The sequence below is a fragment of the Microtus ochrogaster genome, chromosome 24 (genome assembly GCF_000317375.1).
Source record: "Microtus ochrogaster isolate Prairie Vole_2 chromosome 24, MicOch1.0, whole genome shotgun sequence".
Lineage (NCBI taxonomy): Eukaryota > Metazoa > Chordata > Mammalia > Rodentia > Cricetidae > Microtus > Microtus ochrogaster.
Window position 1 is genome coordinate 36,941,456 of NC_022024.1, and position 24,991 is coordinate 36,966,446.

General features: G+C 47.5%; 2 protein-coding genes across 3 annotated transcripts in view; one reads left to right on the forward strand and one right to left on the reverse strand.

Moving 5' to 3' along the window:
- The window catches only part of Syn3 (synapsin III), a 391,824-nt gene that overhangs the window by 205,291 nt on the left and 161,542 nt on the right, over window positions 1–24,991 (reverse strand). The window lies entirely within an intron of this gene.
- Window positions 1,080–24,991, forward strand: part of Timp3 (TIMP metallopeptidase inhibitor 3) — a 48,462-nt gene continuing 24,550 nt past the window's right edge. The window contains exon 1 of the mRNA XM_005358263.2: window positions 1,080–1,528. Within this exon, the coding sequence (XP_005358320.1) occupies window positions 1,405–1,528 (124 nt within the window). The 5' untranslated portion in view covers window positions 1,080–1,404. The remainder of the gene's footprint in view (window positions 1,529–24,991) is intronic.

Here is a 24,991-nt window from a genome sequence, read left to right on the forward strand (position 1 = left end):
GATCTTGGTTTCAAGGTCAGCCTGGACACGTCTCAAAAAGACAAAGCAACAATAGTGTGTATACCACACAGGCACATATCACAATCAAGAGGCCACTTAAATAACATTACCAATACTCTTCGTTTACAGTTAGTTATCCAGGATCCGGGATAGTTTTCTCCAGGATCTGGTTTAATTCTACTTTTGGATTGCTTAACTTCCAAGTTCCTTGCTGAAGGAAGGACTGCTGTCTGCCACCAGCGAGACGTGCTATCATACTCCCCGTTTATTCTATATTCTGTCCTTCAAAGGCGAGCCAGGCCTTTCCACTTGCTCGTCTCCTTGCATGATGTCAGCTCAGAGAACTCTTCTCCCACTGTCCCACAGAAAGCAACACCCTCTTAGTCATTCTGACCTAGGTTTGTATCTATTCTAGCTTCCTCGTAGCTCTAGTACAATCACCCTGGCTGCAAGGGCTTTGCTTGGAGTCCAGAACAGCGTTTGGTGAATGATTCCACGGTTCCATTAACCCCCCCCCCCCAGTGACAACTACCGTAGCCAGTTCCAAAAGGCAGAGGGGTGGTGGTGGGGTGGCGGTGCTGAGAAAATGTCATCTACCCAGGTGTTTCTTCTTACTCTCTGCTCTCTCTAGGCAAGGTAGGAAGGTGAAATTTTCTTTGAGGCTTCCTTCTAGACTTTTTCCAGGAGGCAGGATCAAGGACTCTACATCGCGGGGGCCACCTGGGTCCCAGGGAAGGAAGGGACTGTGCTGCCTCTCTGAGTGGCTGGGAGTGGAGACTTGTTTGGGTCGAAGGAGCTAGGGAGTGCCTGTGGGCGTAGGGCAATGGGGCTTTGGGGCACCGCTTCAGCGCACACTGTCCCAGGACGCGCCCAGCCCACCCACTCAAGTGCCCACAACCGCATTATTCCCTATAAGGATCTGAACAGTCCGGGCCGGCCCCTCCCTGTCGCCCCGCGCCCCCCGGCCCCGCCCCTTTTTTGGAGGGCCGATGAGGTAATGCGGCGCTGCCATTGGTCGGAGGGGGCGGCCCCCGAGCTCCCGAGGGGCTGGGTCCCCCTGGTGCCCCTATATCACTCTGCAGCCCTGGACTCTGCGCACAGTGGGCAGCAGGCAGCCACCAGCACCGGGAAGCTTCTTCTCCCGCTTCTCCGCTCTGGTTCCGGATCCTTCTCCCGGAGGCCACTCACTGGCTCTGCGGACGCGTGCTCCAGCCACCCAACGCCAGTTCGCGGAGTCCCAACCCGTCCCGCTGAGCAACTTGGAGGACACTTTCCCGGAGCTCAAAGTTGCCCAGCGTGCAAGGTCAGATCTGGCGAGTGAGCTCGGACTGCAGTATCCGCGCCAGCACTCGGCAACTTTGAAGAGAAGAGCAGCCGTCCCCGCAGCGGACAGCAGCAGCTACGATGATGACTCCCTGGCTTGGGCTTGTCTTGCTCCTGGGCTGCTGGAGCCTTGGGCACTGGGGCGCCGAGGCGTGCACATGTTCGCCTAGCCATCCCCAGGATGCCTTCTGCAACTCCGACATAGGTAAGCGCTTTAGGAGGCACCAAGCAAGCTGCGTGCCGTAGCAGGCGACTCGGTTTCCTTGGGCAGGGACTCTGTGTGGGGCGATGCCTTTTAGAGGGAACCCAAGCAGTGTCCTAGTGGTCTCTGGCTGGCAGGAGTGAACGTGGTCCCTGCTTGACATCTAGAAAATTTCCCCATTGACTCTTGCAGAGAAAGAGCTGGAGGAGCAGGATGGGAGAAGGTTCTGAAAAGTTGGAACGCTAACTGAAGCGCTGGGAGCTCGAGTACTCTTTACAAGAAGTTGCCAACTTGTGCGGGTGGAGTTGCGAGAGAAAACTAGCTTTCAGAGATTGCTTATCGCCCGCGCCCTTGAACTTTATTTTTTTTCCTTGAGATTCAACCAGCGTAGCTGCAGGCTCGCCCAGCAAGTGCTGGGCCTTCTTGCCTGCCAAGTTTGGGTGGCTAGAAAGGGGGGCGGGGGGGAGGGTGGGGAACCACACAGAAGAAAACTGTAGGTTTGACTCCCTCCCTGGGAGGACTGCATCTGAGTGTCGATAGGTGGCTTGAGGTGACTGTAGGGGATCACATAGCTGTGAAAATTCACAGGAAGGTTATTGTTATTATTTTTTTTCTTGAACATATGTGAGGAGGGAGAGTGAGCAAGGGAGAAAGCAGATTTGTCATCAAAAGAACAAAGATGCCAAGGGTCTCATCACTTGTGATGTGATAATTGTCTCAAAGAGACTGTTTGCTGATTAGAGAGACTTGATAAGAAGCAGAGCCCACTGTCCAGATGGCCTGAAGAGTGCTGGGGACGCTTGTGTTTGGAAGAGGAAACTAGAAAATCTCCCTTTTCTCCAGCCCCTAAAGCACCCAGTCCAATATCCCTGCTGTGAGTTTGCAGGGCAGGGGTGGGACACGAGGCCGTCCTTGGCCTGTGTCAATTCAGAGGTGAAAAATGGGGCATGTGTGTTTAAAGTATGGTCATGAAGGAGAAGGAAATTTTCCACTGGGTCTCGGGTGAGGGATTCCACTCTGCAAGTGTGTTGTGGTGAGGAGAGGGAGGAGTGGTGACCTGGCAGGGGAAGCAACTGAGGTTGGAGAGGGGCCAGGACAGCCTTGGGGGAAATCTGGGAGGTGGCTATGGTGGCCAGGTCAGTGGACTTGGCAGCCCAGGGTGTTTGTGTGACCTGCAGTCACCCTTGATGGAGGTTTCCTGGGACCTGCAGGAACACACCCTTCACCCTTCCCGGGTCCTTGGGATTGCTAGGAAGCATCCTTTAGATTGCTGGAGAGGCCTGGGAAGGTTTTCTCCTGAGTGTGGTCCCCACCCAGATTCCTCTGAACTTTTCTCTGCTCTCACCAGCCCGGTGACATTCCCAGCTAGTTGGTGCCAAGTTCTGGTTTTGCTCAGCCTAGAACATGCTCCTAACCTGTGAGCTAGCAGATGGAATCGGGGTGTTAATTGCTGCTTTACAGTGGGCTGAGTGTGTTCAACTTGGATTTATAGTATGTATAGGGGAGAGAGGAATCTCATCTCTATCCCAGGGTTTCTACACTGAAGTTCATGGGAAAGTGGCAACATGAGCTGGTAGATCCTGTTTCCAGTGGGATTTTCTGGAATCAGCTCATTGCTTGCTTAAGGACCCTACTGTATGTGGGGGTCTGATGAAGCTTCTTGTAATTTCTATGGCTTTATTCAAGAAACAGCTTCCTCCTCTTAATACACTTCCCAGAGAAAAGTTCAATTGCTAAGAAATATGCCAAGCACAGAACAGTGTAGTAGCAAAAAGAAAAAGAGAGAGAGAGAAAGAAAGAAAAATCATTGCTCTGGCAGGGATCCAGACTCACTCAGCCTTTAGCTTGGTGCACTGCACAAGGGATGAGATAATGCTTTTAAAAATGGGAGGTGTGGGTGTGGGCCTCTGGCTTGTTGACCTGCCGCCTGACAGCAGCAGACACTCTACGGCCTCCAGTAGATGGCTCCCAACTGTCCTGTGGACGCCGGAGCCCCCTAAATATGCTCAAGATTGCCTGCCACCTTCCTCTTCTAGAACCTTCCTGCATGGATTTCTCTCATCCTGGCCGGATGCCACGTTGCCAGGGAAGGGCACAGCATGTCTGGCTTAGCCCTTCATAAGCCCCCATCACCACCCCACAATGGCCTTCCCTCTCCTGTCTCTTTATCCATGGGTGTCTCTTTTTCCCTTTCTTCTCCAGAGCCCAGGGGACTGGCACAACCCTTTGGGTAAGGAGGACTTAAAAGGTGTTTCCATGGCAACTGCAGGCCCTGCACCCTATCAAAGTGTTTAGGAGAATGAACTACATGGAGGCTTATCAGATACTCGGTGGGGCAAAGAAAGGGACTTGGCAGCGGTCACCTCACTTGGGGCCCTCTCCTTACCAGGTATTGCCCCTGAAACTCCTTCAAAACATTGACTCAGAAAGGACTGGGTGGGTGCTGGGAATGAAGGAGGTAGCCCTGGCTAGGCTGATCTTGCTCTGCCAGCCTTAGTTCAGGAAGGGATGGGTAATGCTCACAGTGTTCTGAACATTGGAGTGGGGTGGTGTGTGTGTGTGTGTGTGTGTGTGTGTGTGTGTGTACCCATGTGAGTATGTGTACCATGTGTACCAAGGCTAATAGTATCTTAGGAAGCCTGATCAGAGGCAGATGGCTGTTGGGCAAGAGAAAAAGAGAAAAAACAGGCAGCTTTCAGACCTGTGCTGGGGTGCAAACACTTCAAAGATGTTATCTTAACTTCTCAGCAACCTTAAGTGTGGTTGTTGCATCCATTTCTCAGATGGCAAATACTGAGGCCAAACAAAGTTACGCTTATACAAGGCCACCCTGCAGTGGGGAGGCATGGAGTTAGTCAGTCACACCTATGACATTTTCCAACTCCCCTTGACCCCTTGACATCCTAAGGCAAGAATGTGCCCCTAGAATCCAAAGGGAAGGAACAGATGGTGTTTTCATCTAGATTAGGAAAGTTTTTCTCAGAACTTCGAAGGCAGCTAAAATGGCCAGGGGCTTTAATTAAGTATCATGTTTGCCAAGGAAGAATTAATTATCGTTTATAACAGAACAAAAAAAATGAAGAAATTCCCTATGTTCTTTGGTTGTTAGAACCAGAAAAGATTCTCAAAATCATTAGGCTGAGTTGAAAAAGTGACTGGCTGTGTCACTGAAGCCAGTGAGCAGTGGGGCTGATATAAACCCAACTGATTTGTGGGAGACAGTTAGGGATTCTCAGAGGAGGTGCACGCATGAGGTGCGAGCCAGGGAAGAAATCTGCAGACTGGGTTCCTGGTGGGTGCAGCAGGTGCCCTCGGGTCTGTTCCACCCCATTCCATGGACAGATAAGACTAGAACGGCAGTGTGGCCGGGAAGGGGCTGTGGTTCTGCTGGAATAGCAGGAACGATTGAGCTCAGTTGCTGAATGGCACATTCCAACAGGTTCGTTAATGAGAAACAAAACAACACAATTCGAGTCACTTTTGTCCTTTACCACTTCAGCCTGTGTGGAGACGAAGTCAACTCCTGGGTGGTCTCGAGGGGTGGTGTGGGTTGGTGGCAGGGCCTTGGGGCAGGGCACAGCTGGGCTCAAATCCTCCCCCAGGGTCTTGTTGGCTTTGTGTTGAGGCATTTATTTTGTGGGTCTGTTTAGCTTTCACTCTCCTCATTATAAAAAGACAGAAGGAATCTGTACCTTTTCAGACCATTTTTATTCATGCTTTTAAACTTAAGGTTACAATGATGAGTGTATCTTATGTTTTTCTCTTTTTCTGTATGTCATTTATCCATTCATTTCTGTCCACCTATATACCTATTATCTATTGCCTTTTATCTATCACTGATCTCTCTCTGTCTTCTTTCTTTCTATCTATCTGTCATTATCTTCTGTCATCTATTTATCTATCATCTATCAATCATTTCCCATCCACCTATATAAAAATCAGAGAAAGATAAAGTTCTTTTGGATCACTGCCTCAATCAACGCTACTTCCTTCTATTTTATATCACCTGTAGAAAATTTACGATGGCTTTCCTCCATTAAAAGCTTGAAGAATTAGACAAGTAAATACTGAAATGCCCTTAGTGCTGTTTTTATTCAACAGTGTGCACCAGAGAGTTTTACCAACTAATACATGTATAGGTTACTTTATTCTTCTCTCTCTAGTATTCCATAGGACTATACTTTTTTTAAAACCCAGTATTGAGTTAAAATAGTGATTACTGTGTGCTAGGCACCATTCTAAATAATTAATATGCATTAGCTCAGTCAAGTCTTTCAGCAGTCCTAAGAGACAGATGGACTGTTGCCATCTTCATTGAAGAAACTGAAGCACAGAAAAAATTAGGTAACCTGTTCAATGCTATATCTGGTAAATAACAGAACCTAGTATTGAAACCAATGGAGCTCACCTCTAAGGGATTTAATATGTATACACTATGTAATATGTATACTACTATAAGTGATGATATTACTATGATAATCTAATATCCCTATGAATCTACCTTCATTTATTTAGATATCTCCTCTTCAGGGATATTTATGCTTCTAACAACTTCTCATTCTTAGAAGGGTGTTGCAACAAGCAGTCATGATATTGTCTTCTGCTCTGTGCATGGATGTTTCTCTATGGCAAGTGTTTCTCTATGGACGTGTTGGATGGAAGTAAGAGCGCTGTGTGTTTTAGTTTTTTGCTGCAATCTATGCTTTGCAGCTGCTGCGTATTGACTGTACCTTTTAAATGTGCAGCTGGAGGAATGGGGGATGGGCATGGAGGCGATGTCCCAGGGCTGTGTTAAGGACACATTCAGGCTTCTCTCAAATGGAAAACAATTTCAGACATTTTCTTGGTATTCTGAGGACCTCTGCTCTTGGATAGCCTTTTTATCTTCTTGAAAGGGAACAAAATTGAGGCCACTTAGGCCAAGTTAATGGGATCATTTTTATATCAAGAATAGGCCTTAAGTGGTAGGACAGTCACAGCCCTCGGCTGGCTCTTCTGGAGTACTCTAGTCAGAGATGGCTGTGGGGTTTTGCTTTTATAATAAGTGGAGTGCTTTTCAGTATCTAAACTTGTTTGGCCTTTGGTTTTTGCATGAACTCAGGTTCAAAAGTGTATGTGTGAAACCCAGGCACAGGGTTCTGTCTCCCTGTTGGGCTCAGGGCGGCTGTGAGAAGATGGATCCCTTTGTTCCCTCCTGCACTCATTACTGCATCTGGACAGTGCTTGGATGGGAGCAATAAGATGGCCACGAGGATGGAAGTGAATAGCTGAGGCCAAGGCGGAGCGGCTGGCAGAGAAAGACCCTGGGGTCTTGATATCATGATACCTTTGAAAGAATGAATTCCACTGCCCTTATTGAAATTCTTCAGTGGGTTAATGGTATAAAGTATAATAAAATGGCTTTTATGAGGACCAATAACAGGCCCCACCCACCTCTTCATTGGTCCTTCCTGTTCTAGTAAATCATGTTTTCTGCCTGGCTCTTGACCCACGCTGTGCACACCCTCATGAACTTGTATTCTGGGTCTCACTTGGTCCCATTTTTCTTCTATGGTACGGGTGCAGAAGAACCTAGAGTTCAAACCAGCTGCAGCATGACACCATTTCTGCTAAAGGCCAGCTCCTCTGAAATTGCATGAGGCATGACCAGAGGGCATCATTCCAAAGCCAGAACCACATTCCTGCTGTGTATTACCCTGAAAGGGAGGCACCTGATTCGTTCCCTCCTTGTGTGATAAAGTCTAGCCCCACCATCTAGTGGAAAGAACACTACAGCATCTCCTAATCAGACCTTTATGGGGCGGGTTGGCAATTACATTCCACGGCACTGGGCTGGGCTCCTTCCTCGCATACCAGTTATTTGTAAAGTGGGGGCTTCCCTTCCCAGCTACCGGCTCAGGAGCTTCAGTGAAGAGGGAACACTACCTTCCTATGATCACATCGTCACAGTACAGCCGGAAGCTACATCCCCAAAGCCTGTGTTCGGGATCATTCTTTCCTGTAGACTTATTTCCCCTTCTCCTATAAACTGAGGACCACAATGCTCTAGAAGGGGGGGAGGTTCTCCTCCTTTTGCAACTTTTGGTGCATTGGTCTCTGACTCACTGTTGGGATGCTCAGGGCAGATCCTTCACCAGTCTCTTGGGCCCCTGCCTTTCCTCCTGTCCTCGATTTCGTTTTAACATTAATTATTTGGGGCTCCCATTGGAACCAAACCTCAGAAAAAAATTTCTGATTCCCAACCCAGCACTCTAGTCTTTGCCTCAACTGTCTCCATTCTGCTCAAGATCGAAAAATGTTTTAAAATCCATTTTTTTCTTCAGCGGGTTCTGTTTTTGGAGAGTTATCACAACTTCATTCAACAAACACGTTAAAACAGAAAATTGCCACAATGCTAGCAGTTATGGTTGGACATCTTGGGTGATACTAATTAATTGCTGAGATTAATCCTGCAGAGAAGTCTGTTGAATTGGTCCCTGTGAGACCCAGGTTAGGACATGGGAAGTGGCAAGTGCCGAAGACCACGCAGGTATGGGTTTCATCTGTCAAGAGGATTACCTTCTGACCTAGACCTCATCACTGAGGGTAGGCCCATGGACTTTTAGTTCTTGAGAATACTGACTCTTGTGAGATCTGCTTAGAAAGTTCTTTGACCCAGTTATCTCATCTGTGAAATTGGGGAGAACTGGGGTTGGTGGTTCCATGAAATAACTCATAGCAAATGTGTAGCACAGAATCTCCCGTAAAGACTGGGGGGGGGGCAGGTAGGGGGTCCTGTCTGTCTGTTATGAATGTATGTCTTTCTACTGAGGAAAGTGGGACTCTGAGGGGTGATAGGGTATTTTCATTGTCACATACAGATAGCTGAGTTTCAAAACCATGATTGATATCTCTCCCTTATCCCAAATTCACTATTCTCTACTTCCCTAATGGCCTCTGACAGGACACACAGGTAACAAAGCTCCCAACACCAGTCCCATGATGTTAGTTTTAATTCTTCAAAGGATTCGGAAAGCAGGGTGGTAGAAGAGTCACCGTTCCCATTTGATGGCTGTCAGTATTGAGAATTGGTGTGGTAGGGCAGCTTCACACTATAGCAGATGTATTGGGAGTAATCCCATGCCTTCTGAAGGCCAAGTCTGATGCAGTGCTCTTCAAGGATCAGGGGTTGCCCTTGCCCATATAGACATACGTACATTTCCTTCTGATAGGCAGAAAGAAGTAGGAGATAATGGGGCAGCCAAAGGGAGGGCCCTGGAGACTGGTGATACTAAATTTGGTTGGCAAGTCACAACTTCCTGTCTCTGCTCTGCTTGGGTCTAGAGAGGCAATGCCTTCTCCTATATGTCAAGGTGGGAAGACCTGAGATCTCTTACCTGGAAAGGTGACATGCTGACTGTGTGTGTCTGCTCCTTTGTACATAGGTGTTACTGCCTCTGGTGTGCCAGTATTCTAGGTCAGTTTCCCTTGGAGAGGGCTGTCTAGTGGAGTTCAGGACCGAACACCTACTGTCACCAGTGACAGTCAACAAGGGAGGTTCACCAGAAATATGGTCTGTCAAGATTAGAGCAGGATCTTGAATGTGGTTCAGGATTCTGCCTGAACATTTCTGATGGGCTCAGTGATCTAAGCGACTAGCAGACTTCCAGTTGGAACACAGCTGGTTTACCATAGCTGCCTTGTCGACTTAGCTTAAGGCTAGAATTCCGGAACTGAGGTCACTTCAGGGTCTGTCACCGACAGCTGGAGGGCAGGTAAGAAGGCTCTGCTGCAGAAAGGACTTTTCCCACTACAAGACTAGCTTAGACATAGGCCTTTAATTGAAAGTGGCATTATCTCATATAATCCTATTCACTCCGCTAGAGAGAGAGCTGGAAGGCCCAGGTCAACCATGTGACCATTGAGCAATACCACTCTACTTTCCTCTCTAATGGTGACAGGCACCCAACGAACTAAGATCTGTGATAATCCTAACAGGGAAGCTGCCTGGAGGACAGTTCAGGACAGATGCTCACAATGGGGAAGAGCCTATGTCTGCGGTAGGTGGGTCCCTTTTTAACCCATTATCTTCCAGCTTGGGTTTCTCAAATTAGTTCAGGTCACAAACTGGATTCCTACAGGGACTGGCCAGAAAAGGAGGGTGTTCGCATATCAAATACATGAGTCTATTACTCATTTCAGCTATACATATAAGGTTCTCCAGTCTCTGTTTTCCCATGTTAGTCCCCAAATACACGTATGATAGCGTGGAACACCTCCTCTTTGCCTTGGTATCAGGGGGGCAATGGAGAGTGGTGGCAAATGTGGTGAACTGAAAAATCTATGTCCCTTGGGATGGGGAGAGTTTGGCCAGATGTCTAGGTTCTTATCATAAGCTAGAAACCCAAAGTGTTAGTGTGAAAGTTTAGTTTTTAAGGGTAAGTATAATGAAAAAGAACAGACGTGTGCTCGGGTGTATACACACATGTAGGTGTGTGTATCACACATGCACACACATACCTACACACACAGATTCAACTGTAAAGGTTCTGGTGTTAGATGGCCTGGCTAAAATCTTGACGTCATTACTTGTTGGTCACATGTCTTAGGCAAGCCAGCCCATCTTACGCTAGCTTATCCTATCTGTAACTCTGAATTTACAAGAAAACATTTAGCTTCACGGGTTTGGGGGAAGATTCATGGAGATAGCGGAAATAACAGACTTGGCTCACTGTTTAGCCTGTAGTGAAGGCTTGGTAAATACCAACCCCCATGATTATTGCCTTCCTTACATGGGAACTGGGTCTTATTCACTGGGTCACAGTCTGATGTTTGTATGCACATAGTGAAGACATCGTGAATGAATGAGGATGTTTGAAAAACAACGGCATCCAGCCTTTCTAGGCAATAGTGTCCTCAGTTCAGGGTTGGCAGGGAAAAGAGAGAATATCAGTTTTTGCTGTTTTTGGCATTGGCCAGCTCAATAAGAAACAGCTGCTGTGTTAAACAGCAGTGATCAACTTGGGAAACACAACAAAAGGGGCTGGGAAACGGCTCAGTCAGTAACGAGCTTCCGTGGAAGCACAGATTCCCAGAACCCACATAGAAATCAGTGCTATTGTGATCTTCAAATTCCAGAAGTGACACAGACAGAAAGATGCCTGGGGCTGCTGACCAGCCTGTGCAGACTAGCCAGAGAGCTCCAGGTTCAGCAAGGGAACATGTCTCAAAAAATAAGGTGGGCAGTGATTGAGGAAGGCATCCAACACTTACTTTTGGCTTACACATACATATACATAGACATAGACAAACAGAGACACACACAGAGACACACGCAGACACAGACACACCAGACACATGTGCACACACACGCATACAAAGATAGATGAAAAACAAAGGGGCCATTTGGAGCTCAGATTGAGGTGGTGCAGGCCTCAAGGGTGTTTTAGCAGATTAATGGGTTTTATATATCTAGGCTTTTAAGCCACGGGAGATTCCTAGAGACTCCTACAACTTAATGCCCCACCTGACTCCCTATTTTTTTTTAATTTAACCCTAAATAGTTTACATTCCCCTGGGTCTCACTCTGAGAAGCTTCATAGCAATAGGTCCCAAGCAGAGAGAAATCCTCGTCCATCCTGAGGCAGGGGCATGGAGGGTCACCCATACTATTTAAAGCTTTCTCACAGTAGATACATTATAAAAAGAAAGAAGGAAGCGATAGTCCATTTAATCCTGTATTTACCTAATGTACCCAAAGTACGATCACCTTACCACGTAATCAATTTTCAAATGACTTCCGAGATTTCCCAGTTTTTCAGTGAATGCTTTAATATGCACTGTGTGTTTTATGTTCAGCACATATCAATTGCAAGTGGCTGCACTTCAGCTATTCTAGCAGCTGCCCCTGGATAGGGACCATCATAGCAGCCAAGGTACTGTTAGAATACAAGGTGTCTTTTTCCCATAGCAGGTTGCATGCAGGGATGCAGAATTCAGGGTGCACTTGAGCTAACTACAGAGGCTGCTGATTCAACTCAGCCACAAGAGACTTGGGGCCATGAAGGTCTTAGGGTAGGAAACTCATGTCCTGTCTGATCATTTAGAAGCTATATAACCCACTTCTCGCATTTGACTAATGGGGAAACTAGGTCAATAGAGGTAGAACAATTTAGCTTTAGAGACAGATCTGGAATAAAAAGCGATATTTGACAACATTAATGTATCAATTCATTTTCATGCGCTAAGATTTCCTCATGCTTTATCACTTTTACCACCCTGAGAAGTTGGGACTTTTATTCCTGTGTTGCAGATGAGGACACTGGAGCCAGAAGAGTTAATCATCAAAGCCACAGCTGTTCTAATAACTACATACTTATGCATACAAATTCTATTGTTAGCTGTAAACTAACATGTTCAGAATTAATATTGCTGTCATCATTATCCCACTTTACAGATGGGAATACTGAGGCTGGGCAAGGCTGGATAGATACCTTTGCTAATCCTGAAAATCATGAAAGACACTTCCACAATTTTGAGCCAGTTTTGAAGGAAGCTTTAATTAAATAATTAAATTTATTTAATCTATTATTAATTATTATTGGTCAGGAAGATGAACTCTGGTGAGGTCCATCCCTGGGTTCTCAGGGAATGGCTGAGTCCTGTTTTAGCAAAGCTCACGATTCACTGCATTTCCCATCATGTCCAATCAGGGGCAAGCATACATCCTGATGTGTTTCCTGCCTACGTACCTCCTGCCTGTATCCAACCATGTACATCGGGTGTAGTTGGCCCAAACAAACTCATTTAGGGGATTGAAAACACGTGGCTGGTTAGTTCCCCAGAACAATGGCTCTCAGCTTTCCAGGAAATCACTTTGGGCAAGTGCGGCTTACAGGTTAATTTTGGCCCTTACTTACATTTTTGATACTCGGTCACATTGCTGTGTGTGGATGTTTGAGCTGAGCTCTTAACTACTCCATCCTCCAGTTGTGCTGTTCTTGGTTCATACATCCTCCCCCTCCTCCCAAGCTCTAGGGACCAGAAGAACAGGGAGTTGGGATTGGGGGGAGGAATCTGACTTCCTGGACTGTTTGAAGGGCACAGGCAAAGCAGGTACCTCTCCTTGGCTGGGTCCCCAGGTTGCCTGGGCTCAGGGAGACCAAATGTGTGGCCAAATTCAGCAGGGTGGGAAGCACACTTCTCCATCCCGCCTGTGCTGTTGGGGCAGTTGGGTGAGGTCAGCATATCAAGTTGGAAGGTATGCGTCTAATTGCAGAGGGGGAGGTGGAATGGATTAACACTCCTGAAATAGACGTCGGAAAGCTAAGAATAGCCCTGCTGCCTGGAAATCGCTTGGTATTCCTGACTATAGGCCATCATACTCAGTAGCTGCTCAATAAATGTGGGTGAACTACAGGAACACTCAAATACTAAAACTGGGCCATTGTAGGGGTATTATGAAAGTAACACTGTGCTCTGTATTAAAAAAAAAAAAGTAGTTCTCCCAGGATTATCTGGGTTTCATGCAGGCTGAAACTCTTCGCTAACCAATTCTACTTGCTAACTTTGGTTGTCATTAGGTTTAATTTTTCATAACAGTTTCACTTCGGACACCATGCAAATCAAGTTCACTGTGCTTTTGGCCTTGCTTCTGGCAGCTCCAGCTACTCTTCAAGATTGAAAACAGGAGACTGTCTTTCCTTCCCCAGCCCCTCCCTGCATGTTATCAAGAGTTTGGGCTGGGTGTGGTAGCACACACCTGCAATCCAAGCACTCAGGAGGGTGAGGTAGGAGGATCGTTAGTTCCAGACCAGCCTGAACTACACAGTGAGTTCCAGCCTGGGTTGCATATTAAGATCCCTGCTGTCCCTGCTCCCCCAAAGACTTTGCTGTTCTACGAGCAGTTTGCAGAATCCAGTTCCTTGTAGCTTCCTAATGTCCCATCAGACCGGGAGCAGCCTCTGAAACTCTAGGACCCTTCCTCAAACCGACCCGCTGTCTGACTCAGAAGAGTGGAGGTGGCCGTTCAGGCAGACCGCCAACTCTCTTTGTAGGTCATCGTGTAAGCAGTGTGGACAGGAGCAGACAAGATTTCCTGAGCTGTGGGAAGCTTTAAATCAACCCTGTTTCCCAAGGTGTTTCTCAACCCCAGCAAGGTTCTTTGGAAAGCTGTTTTTTTCTGCTGCCTCCCGGGAGATGCACGTGATCATTAGCATAGTAAAGGTACTGAGAAGTCCTGCTTCAGGATAACCAGCTGGGTTTAAGCCAGTAATCCATAAACCATCTGGTCAAGGTACCCAGGTTTCCCAAGGGCGCTGCCCAGGTGAAGATTCATAAGGTTAACTTTGTGCTCTTGCCTGCCTTGAGGTTGATAAGTGGCTGATCACTTTCGCCTCACATATTGCAAGGGAAGTAGCTCATATGGGGTTGCTGCGGGAAGAAAAAGGCTGCAAGCTTTGTGAATGGTGGTCGTGGAAGGTCAGGAAAGCCAGAAACAAAAGGGACAAGGGAATGGTGGCCACTGAATTTAAGACTTGCTCGGCTGTGTTTGGGGCACATGTTAGGTTTTTAAATTAGCATGTTGCCCAGCTTTCCATCACTGTGACAGGATACGTGAACTAATCAACTAAGGAAAATGATTTACTTTGTCTCACAGCTTCGGAGGGATTAGTTCACAGTCACTTGACTCTGTTGCTTTGAGTCTCCGGCAACAAAGTAAGGATATCATGGTGGAAAAGTGTGGGTCAGAAGAGGCCTGTTTACTTCCTAGTGACTGGAGAGCAAAAAAAAGAGAGAGAGAGAAGAGAGAGAGAGAGAGAGAGAGAGAGAGAGAGAGAGAGAGAAAGCAAGAGAGATGAACACCCCAATACCTTCAAGGGTTGCACTCTAAGAACTTAAGGCCTCCCTTCAGATCCACATTTCTTAAGGTTCCATAACCTTCCAATAGTGTGAACTGAGGGATAAGCCTTTAACACATAGGTATGTGTGTGTGTGTGCGCGCGTGTGCGTGTGAATGTACATGTGTGTGTATAGGGAGCTGCTCCAGATCCAAGCTATAGAAACTAGTAAATTACTTAGATTTGCAGGCTTGATGGGATAACAGTGTAGTTGGGAGAGGAGAGGTCCAGCGTTCAGGTCCTGGGAGGAGAAGGTTATGAGTATCAGAGGGGCGTACAGTTGTGGTACCTCCCTGGGCCTAACAAGATTAAGATCTTGTGGCCATGATCCTATTACAGACAGGAGTACATGTGGAAATCTGATTGTATGATAATACAATTTACAAGAATTTTAGACATTCTCCCCAAGGACATTTATAATCATGAGAGCATTTGTCTTAGAGAATTGAGCAGTGATTGTGTGAAGATTAAACAGCTCCAAATAAAACAAAACAACCTCAAAGGAACCTAACTTTATCCAAAGTTATCTTGGAGTAAATGGCTCTGCTGATTGAGCAGTGGCTCTGATGCTCTGGTTGAGAGGCCTTGAGATGGGCAGTTAGGATTCAGGCACCGAGAGCATGGCTCACACCACAGCAAGGCTGGGCATTTTAACATGTGAGTACATTCATGCTTGAGCCCTGAGAACTTTAGTGGGCTAAATAGAGTGGTATGGAAAAGGGGTCAATGCCACAAGCCTGGCTCTGTCCCCACTGCTGTGTTACTCTGCATAAGTTACCTCCCCTTAGTGCAGTTAATAGCAAGTCTGAGTGCCTGAGTGTTGACTATTAAGATTCTGACTTTTTAATCAGGAGACGAAAGCAGGGTAGGGCACATAACAGCCAGAAGAGGCTGGGAATTTGTCCATTTTATGCTCTCAGGGCCTGGGTTGGCCCTTAGCTCCTATACATTAACTTGGGGCAGGGGTGCAGGCAAGTGAGCTGCGGGCAGGACTGGAGCTCACAGGAACTGGGCGAGGACAGCATGGGGGTCAGGCACACAACAGGTTCCAATCTAGTGGGTCACTGGGCACCATGCTTTTCTTCCCCTCTCTCCTTCCTAATTTCCTGTCCCCTCCTCCTCTGACACAGTTATAAATAACCTCCAGGCTGGCCTCTGGGCTGAGTATAGGTGATCCAGGGGAAAGTGAGGGGACTGGGGGACAGGGCAGAGCTGAATCTTGCCACTTAGTCAGGGGGTCACGGGGTTTCCGGTTGCTCAGGGGAATTTTGGTTTCTCATTTTTTCCCACTACTGAGTGAGGGAGTAAAAGCAGACATGATCTGTGCTGGCACCAGGAGGCCTGGCCTCCTGAGCTGGTGCTGGGTTACACAGGGAAGAGCTGCCTCTCTGCTTGCTGCAGGTCTCCCTGCCAAGGGGCTGGATGGAAGCTTGAAAAAGGAGGCATCTCGGGACACACAGAGGAGAGGGGGCCAAGCCTGTCAGGAGCTGAGGGCTTCTGCCCCACCCTAGCCTGGTCTCTGCACGTGCAGAAGCTGTGCCTCACTTCCTGCCTTCTTCCTCAGCCACCAGGCACAGTGAGACTGCTGGAGGGAGGTGGGGGCATCTCTCATCCAGCTGCCTCCCATTTGGCTGGGTGGTATGTGTCGGAGGCCCTGCTAATGACACAAATGAAGATTTCCTGAACATCTATTATGTTCTAGGCAAAGCGCTGAAGTCTTTATGAAGATATTGCTGTCACCCTGTATTTCAGAGGTCCAGCCTGTCCCCTGTGGTGTGGGTCTGGCTGCCTCCCTCCCCAGTTCCATTTTGGACAACTATGCAGGCATGAGCAGGGCATCTCTATTTGGGTGTGTCCCTTGATTCCAAACATGCAGGACATGCAAGGTTTCTGTGGGAGAGAAGGCATTGACTTCCTTGTACTGTATTTTTGCCTGACTTCCACTTCTATTCATGCCCAAGGGAACTGTTGGCCACTATGATTATTTTCTACAGAATTTCTCTTCCCATATGGTTTTCTAGAAGAACTATCAGCCTGATTTCTGGCCCCTACCCACAGTCCCAAAGAAATCAGGGCCTTGAAAGCATCTTTTCGTGTGATATGTAATATACTGGCTTCAGCTGGCTCCCATGCCCAAGGCCATTGCTACTTTATCTGGGGATGACCACAGGCCATCTCTCTGCCATTTTCTCCTGTCTCCTCTGAGCCTGTGACCTTGTCTCTGCCTAACAACCCTCTTTCCCAATGCTCTGGCACCATATAGGAGCCTGGCACACCACAGCCTATAGTCAGAGACCAACAGACTCCCAGTTCATTGACTTTTTTTTTTTTCTGTTTAATCTGGTGTACTTATTGGATAGGGTCAACTCTTCAAGGTCAGCTGAGTTCACTCTTGGAATTTCTGGCTTCCATAATAGGGCTCTTTCCCCCATGACAAAGGCTCAGAAAAGACATTTCCAGAACCTGGCTACTTCCAGGAACCAGGGAGCTCCAGAAGCTAAGGTGAGGTCCAGGGCTTGGGACACATTCTGGGGTGGAGGAATGGGAAGACCACACCCACATATACTTGTTCTTGGAAGCGGGGAATAAGGGGACTGCTAAGTTGAGTACTGGCTAAAGAACAAAGCCAGGCACTCAATGTTGTCAGTACTGATTTCATAGGTGATAAAGGTAAGGAAGCAAGATGTTATTAATCTGCTTCAAGGTTCCTGAGCCAACCTGGCCAATCTGAGAAATCCAGGGGGCGCCATGCTCTTCCAATACATCTCTGTCCTAAAGAATATCCCATTCGGAGCTCAGGATCTTCCCAGTGCAGACATAAGCACGTGTGGAAGTGCCGCTCAACCAGTTCACATACATGCTCACTAGGCATTAATAATAGCAATAAAGAAAAGTCCTGCCTGGGTGCTCTCCTGCTGATTGGGAGAGATAGTGAAGGATGCAGGGAGATGAGCTAGAATGAAAGATACTTGGGGTTGAACCCCAATGCTGCCTTTTATCACTGGGAGAGTATAGTGAAGTCTGAGCCTTAGTTCTGCCAGTGACAAGATGGAAAGGGTTCTGTTCATAATTCAGGACTGGCTGGTGGGAAGGTAGGTAAGATATGACAGCCATGATCATGGACCTCAACAAAGATTGAGCTGAAGCTGCATCTGAGGAGTGTGCCCCTTACTTTCCAAAGAAGGTATGTGTTCTCTTCTGGTCATTAAGGCCTTCTCGGTGCACTAATGGTACCAATAAATGTCACAGATGGTTATCATAGCCCTGGTGAAGATAGACTTTAAGAATACATTTCTAGAGGCAAGATCTAAAAAAGGGCAAATGGTGGGTACAGAATGTAAGATTCGGTGCTCTGGGATTCTCTGGTTCTGAAGTCACAGAAGCAAAAATTCTCAAGGGAAACAATGCCTCAGGTTGAAACCGCTTTCCTGAGGTCAATAGCTAGTTGGGGAGGAAGGGAGGCAACTTCCTGTGGTTAGATTCCTTCCTGGGCCTTTACTACTGTTACATATAGCACTTCTAGGCACGGCATCCGCGTCAGTGGTGAGATACTTTTAGGGACTCATAGAGGAGAGCCTCAGATGGCCCCTGATACTCACTATCTCCCACTGCCGACTTCTGCACCTGCAAAAAACCCTAGGTCCCCTCCCACCTGCCCACCTTCCTCCCACTTCCCAACTGTTAGCTCATGCCAGGTGCTGATGGCTATGGGGGTTTCCAGATAATGTCCCGGGACTTGGCAAAGCTTATGGGGAATCCTGGTACTTGGTGTTTTTCATACTCGTGGCTATGGATCTCACCTTCACAGGCAGCTGATCAGAAAAGTATAGCCAACTTGGAAAGTCATCCTGGTGCTGTGTATCCAGGGCTCTGGAAATGTGTATATTCTTGAACAGAAAATTGTGTTTCTAGAAGTTCGGTCCAAAGAAATAATTGGGCAATGCCTAAATGTCTCTTGCAGAGAAATTTCTTAACTATGTATTGTTAACAAGTGGGCTGCCAAAGAGCCAGAAAATAGCCTGAGGTAGTTCCTCTATTTAATCAACACAGGAATAGCCTTGGGCACTTTTTGAATAATAGAAGCTGGTTTGTAATAATAATGAAAGATAGGAATATGGATATAGATGCTTAGAGAAAAGGCAGAATGTCTGTTTTGCAAAACATCAATACTGTTTATTCTTAGGGTGTGTAGTTTTGGATGATTGTCATTTTGGCCCATATTTTCCGGAAAATGAAATTTCCTAGCAGTGACATATCACTTTCATAATCAGATAAAAGAACAATGGAGGGAAAGCAAAGCCTCCGTGGATCTGTGGGGGGGCGGGAACTCCATGGTGGGTGGAAGCCAGTACAGCCTACTTTCTGGGGTGCTCCTTAGAGCTCTTGGGAGGGGGGCTCTCAGACCTTATGTTTCCTGAGAGCTCTGATGACTTCTGTGGAGCTGAAGACCGTGTGGCTCTGTCCACAGGAGACTTCCAAATGGAATAGTCCTGTGGGGGCTGTAGGGGGCTGGTTTCCTCTGCTTCTCTTCTAAATGGGCCAGATCTGTGACTGGGAGTTTGTCAAAAGAGAGTCAGGGAAACCAGGCTCCGGAGTGCCCTCCCAGTCTCAATAGAAGTAGCCAGGATCCTGTGGATTGACCCAAAGCTAGCCCAGGCCTAGAGGGGGGAAGTCTTGGAAAGGGTGAGCACCTGCCATCAGGAACAGCTTGGGGAGGAAGGAGAGCATCTCAGAGAAGCATGAGGGACGTTGAGGGCTGGGCTCTGGGTAGACAGCACGGTGACTGACTGACTAGGGCCAGAGAAAACTTGGCAAACTCTCAAAGGGCTAGTGAGAGGCCACCTGGGAGCTGGGCAGGAACTCTGGATTCCCACGAAAAGACCAGGGCTGGCCATTAGAGAATCCCCCATTGTCACTGGCCTCAACCTAAGAGCCCTACCTCCACACCTATACAGGTGAAGGTCCTCTGTGTACAATACACACACACACACACACACACACACACACACACACACGCACACATGCGTGCACACACACACAGAGAGACAGAGAAAGAGAGAGGGGGGGCAGTGGCACTCTTTGTCTTATCAAGTCATCACAAAGGGCAGCAAAATGCTCTTGAACCCCTTTTCAGAATGTATGTACCACCTGCCTCCAATGGAGCCAGTGCCTTCTTCATTGACGTTGGGACACACTATTATATTTTTATTTTTTGTTCAGCAGCTTAAATTGAGCAGTTGGGTGTAGGCGGAGTCGGGTATCATGCAAGAAAGCTTTGTGTTGGATAGGACTGGACTTACGTTAGCCATCACTAGATCCCTGCTTGGAGTGAGTGTACCTGGGAATCACAGGCTGGGGGAACTGATCTTTAAGGTGGAGGATATATGTTTATATACCTGCATACTGCACAATGCACAGTATGCATTATAATAAAAACATTTTTAGGAATAGCTAGGTTCAGATTGGCCGGGGGCATGTAGGACACAGAGTCTGCTTTCATTGGTTGAATGGAGTATTAACATGGCCCCCTTCACAAAAGATATCTACATCCATTTCCTGTATTCTCATTTAGGGACCAGTGTTGCAGGCGATTGCCTTTGTGATTGAGCAAAGAGAAGAGAGGGCAGCTTGCCTTCGCCCTGAAAGGGATGCTCCCTGTGCGCTCAGTATACTAAAACCGTCCACTACAGGCAGAGGGTTTTTATGAGTGGAGGATCAGGAAAACAGAAAGGAACTTTGTTTGGGAAGGTGGCCTCTTGCTGTGACTTTGTGACATAAATGAATAGGCTCCTGGTGGCCCCCAATCTGTCCTGGGATGTTGCCTCAGACTCTGAAATAACAAAAGGGGTCCTGCGGCACCCACAAGGAATATCAAATACAGCCTTTCCTTCAGGCTTGTCACCAGCTGACTAGTGTGGGTGAGAGACAGAGGCTGCAGGTAGGGGACTTGGAAGGCAGGAGTGAGTTTTGGGGACCTGAGAAGCTGTGTTAAATGCTGTCAGCTACTCTGAGATGTCTACAGAGAGGTCAGCTGTTGTGAGCCAAGGACCCACTAATTTGGATCCAGAGACTACTAAATGACTCGTTTAAAGACAGGAGATAGGGTCTAGGTCCAGGTAAAACGATCAGATAGGATGCCAGGGCCCATGAATGTGTTCATGTGCATATAAACATTTAGGTATGTATATTTATGAGTATACACAGACATTAACATATATGATGTTTATCACAGAGTTGTTTACAAAACTATCTAGCAAGCTCTTGGGGCTACACTATATGAATGCATGTGTTTGGGTTGAAAGAAAACAGATCACCAACAAATATGTTCTATATGATTCCTTCAGAGGTGAAACCATTTCTGCACATGTGCAAGCATGGGCCAGTCCCAGCAAAAAGTTTTGAAGGTACCCTGCAAATGCCAAGTCTTAGTAGGTATGCTGTTTTTATTGTGCTGTTTTCTTCTGCAGTTATATCATTGTACAAAAGAAACAATACAAGAAAACAAGAAGCAGACTGGAAAGCTGGGAGGGAGAGAGTGTGGATCAACAGCTACTGTAGAAAAAAAACAGATACCTCCAATCCCATTTTGCTAAATGTTGGGGAATCTCAGTACCCCTGTTGCAGAGATAACAGATGATTCAAATCCCGAGAAACTAACAGGTTTTTTGTTTGATGCGAGCTAGTGCATACAGGTCATCTGATTAATGACTGTCTTCCAGCATTTTAGATAATATAAGATTTTAGAGGAATGAAGCCTGTATAGTGTTGGGCTCTGCAAATATTTGCTAAGCACTAAGGTGTCTGCCCCTGAGCCCCAGCCTCGGGAGGTGTGAATGGGTGAGTGATCCGAGCACAGTTTTCTAACTCCTTTCCCCTTCCATGCGTGACAGCTCTAAGACACTGCTGTCACATCCATTCATTCCACTTGTGGGAACCTAGCAATGCTCCAGCATGCAAGCCAGCACTCCATACCCCCGTGGAAAGAGAAGCATGAAACCCATGATGCTGGGGTGGGCTTCCCTGGGGTGCTGGGGTTCTCTAGGTCATTCTCCTTCTAGGGGGCACTCTGAAATCGCAGACCCTTAGCTAACCTGATCTCCAGCTCCCCTGTGCTTTCTTCCTAGTCCCGAAGGGGAGGTCAGCTGGGGAGGTGAGCTCGTGCCACGCACTTAGCAAATGGTGTCTCATCGGCATCAGCCTTGCCACATTGCTGGGTGTTAGCTTACCCCGGTCCAGCACTACCAGCAAAAGCAGAGCCAGGCATATCATCACCCAAAGCTCCCTATTTAAATATGTGGGTTCATCTGGACCGGGACAGCTGCATCAGGCGGAGTAGGCCACCCTACCCTGTTTCCTTGAAATCCAACCGTACAGGAACACGGCTCCAGCTAGCCTGGTGCCAGGCCCTGCAAGCTCCTACTTGTACAAATGGATTTTCAAACATGTGACCGTCTGTACTCTGCCTGTGCCTCTGCTTTTCTAGCAGAAATCTCCTAAGAGGTTTCCAATGACCCTAGAAGGTGGGGAGGGAAAAGGTGGTGATGATGGCTATTAATTTCCTTGTTTCACTCCAGGCCTCGGCAATCCATTCTCCAAAAGAGTAGCCAGAGCAAGCTGTTAAAATGTCAGCTTTTTTAAAGCTCTCCACTGGCTTCACAACTCCTTAACAAGTTCTAGAAGGTTCTATGGGATTCGATTTCTGTCTCCTTGGCTCTTTTGCATTATGGAGGAACTATGTCTACCCCAGCCATTCTCTATCTCCCTTTCCCCTTTAGAACCTGGTATTGCATTGGACATTTGTTCATTTGTTCTGTCTCTTCTACCATAGTAAGTGGCAGGAATGTAGAGATCTCATTTCTTAGACAATTCCTGGAACTCTGAGCCTGACTAAAATGCATGAAATCCATGTTTTGACAGAAGGGTGAAGTTGGGACTCAGATGGATCATGTGTCTTGTCTTGGGTCCTCAGCAGGAGAGGGAGGTGGTGCTAGGCCCTCACTTAGCTCCGATGGTTAAGTATCTGAGTGGGTAAAAAGCCAAGCAGGAGAATTCTAACACAGCCATTTAGGGGCAGACCGCCTTTGAGTCAGCATTCTTTGTGGACTGGAAGCAGATCTTGCAGACATCCCAGACAGACCCCGGGAGATTCTGCCACCTGTTGACTGCTGCCTCAGAACCTGAAGCACCCATTTCTGCTTCTCTATGGGAGCTTTCTAGACCACAAGCAGTACCATTTCAACTGGCAGACTTTAAGAACATTGCTTCCCAGCTGAGGAAGCAGAGATGAGAAGTGACTTGCCTGTGGTGACCTCAAGAGTTAGAAGTGCCAGGCGGCAGAATCAAGGTTACTCGGATTCATCTGGGAGTCCAGGGTCTCTGGGCTGGACCTGGGAGAAGCAGTATTTTCCTCACGCTACATTTCCCTTCTCCATGTTTGGTGCACCAGCATACTAGATTTAATGCTGGCACCAGCAGAGGGGAGTGGTGCTGGCACTGAGAGGCACCGGGCATCCTGGGGGAGTCAGTCCCTTGAGGAAACTCAAGGGGTAGAGGGAGGACAAAAATAGCATCTTCGGGGCAACTGGCCCTTACCTTCCCACCGCTCTAAGGGTAGCCTTGAGGGTTGAAGAAGACCATGATCTCACTCCCTAAAGTAGACTTAAACTTAAATGAAACAAGTCACATGTCACCAAGACGACCCCTCCAAATATACTGCTAAAAGGGGCCACGGACAAAACAGGATCTGCTAAATTCAGCCAGGCAACTCTCAGTAGTCTGTCTAGCCACATGGTTGACCCCGGCCTTCAGCCAGAGAGGCAGGAACTAAACTGAACACTAAGCTGAAGCTACCTTTGATCTGAGCCAGCCTTTCATGTTCATGCCTGGTGGATCTAAGCATGACACCCTCTCTTACTTTTCCTTCTGGTGTCCAAAGACGTCTGTAATCGTTACCAATCAGTGGATGGAGCAAGGAAACATGTTCCCCTTTTGCCCAGCTGGTTCCCAGTTGGCACTTCATTATGACTAAGATAAAGTTGGGGTGGGGAGTGAAGCCTGGCCCTCAGGCCTTCAGTTTTTCATTTGCACCCCTGTGCAGGCTTGCCAAATGCGCCCGTTAGCCAGCATCTTCATAGCCGCAAGGCCACTGGCCTCCTGATTCAGAAAGAGTGGTCCCGCTTTCCCTCAGACCCTAATTGGTCTGGGTCTGGCCTTCGCCTCCCACAGAATGCTGGCCACTGGCTGTTCCTTCCTCCAGCCAGAACAATGCCTGGCTCTGGCGACTGACCCTGGCCCAAGCAGGCCTGCCAAGACATGGCTTTCAGGCCTAACTTCGTACATCAAGATTGGCTTCCCACACCCACAACCTTGTTGGAAGGCAGGTTTTGAAAGGGCTAACCACGTACTAACATACTGTTTTGGATCCACTCAAATGCTCCGTACTTCCAGGAAGGACCAGGATGCCACCTGGAAGACTTGAATCACAAGTTAGCATTTGTGTCCATGTTTCCCCTCTCTCCTCTTGCTGGGCTTTTCTGCGCTGTCCACTTGGATGGATACCAGTCAACGTCCCTTGCTTCTACCTGACCTGAAATCAAAATGTGCTGGCCCCAGAGTAAGTGGGGCAACCACGGTTCCAAGAGGGGGGAGGTTTGCAGCCAGGCTGTGAGCCTGCAATGTCCCATATGGGGCTCCACTAGCTCTCTGCATTTTCTTTTCTCTTTTTTTTTAGAACTTCTTGGTTCTCTTGCTTACTGCCCTCTAGCTTCTTCAAGGCCTTGGGAAGGGCAGGCTCTTCCAAAATAATCAATGCCGCTGTTTCCGTTATGACCTGCATCTCAGTGCTCACAGCCCAATACGGTGTGAATTCACACCTCCGTTTTCTTTTTTCCTTTTCTAATTGAAAATAGATTCTTCTCTCATACAATACATCCTAACCACAGTTTCCCCTCTTTTCACTACTCCCTGCTTCCCTCACCCCCTTCCCCTGTCCCCCAGATCCACCCCCCTGTACTTCCTTTTCAGAAAAGACAGCCAAACAGGATAAAACAAGATAAAATAAGACAAAGTCCTCATATAGAGGCTGGATAAGGCACCCCAATAGGAGGAAAAGAGTCCCAAGAGCAGGAAACCAGTCAGAGATATAGTGGCTCTTTTATATCCCACAGTTAAGGGTCCCACAAAAACACCAAGCTAACAGCTATAACACATATAACAGAGGACCTGGTGCAGACTAATGCAGGTCCTGAGCTTGCTGCTTTAGTCTCTGTGAGCCCATGTGAGCCCTGCTTAGTTGATTTGGAGGGTCATGTTCTCCTGGTGTCTTCCATCCCCTCTGATTCCCTACTATCTTTCCCTCTCCCCCTCTTCCACGGGGTTCCTGGAGCTCCAAGGAGAGGGGTCTGATGGAGACCTTCAATTTAGACTCTTTCCAAATAATATCTGCAGCCACTCCCATCTCTTGCCTCTGCACATCTCCATTTTCAGTAGGTAAAATGGGTAAGGTAGTTTGTGTGAGAGAAGATCTGTAGTCATAGCTGCTTGGGAAGTGGAATCAGGCAGACCTCAAGTTCAAGATCAGTTGAAGTTA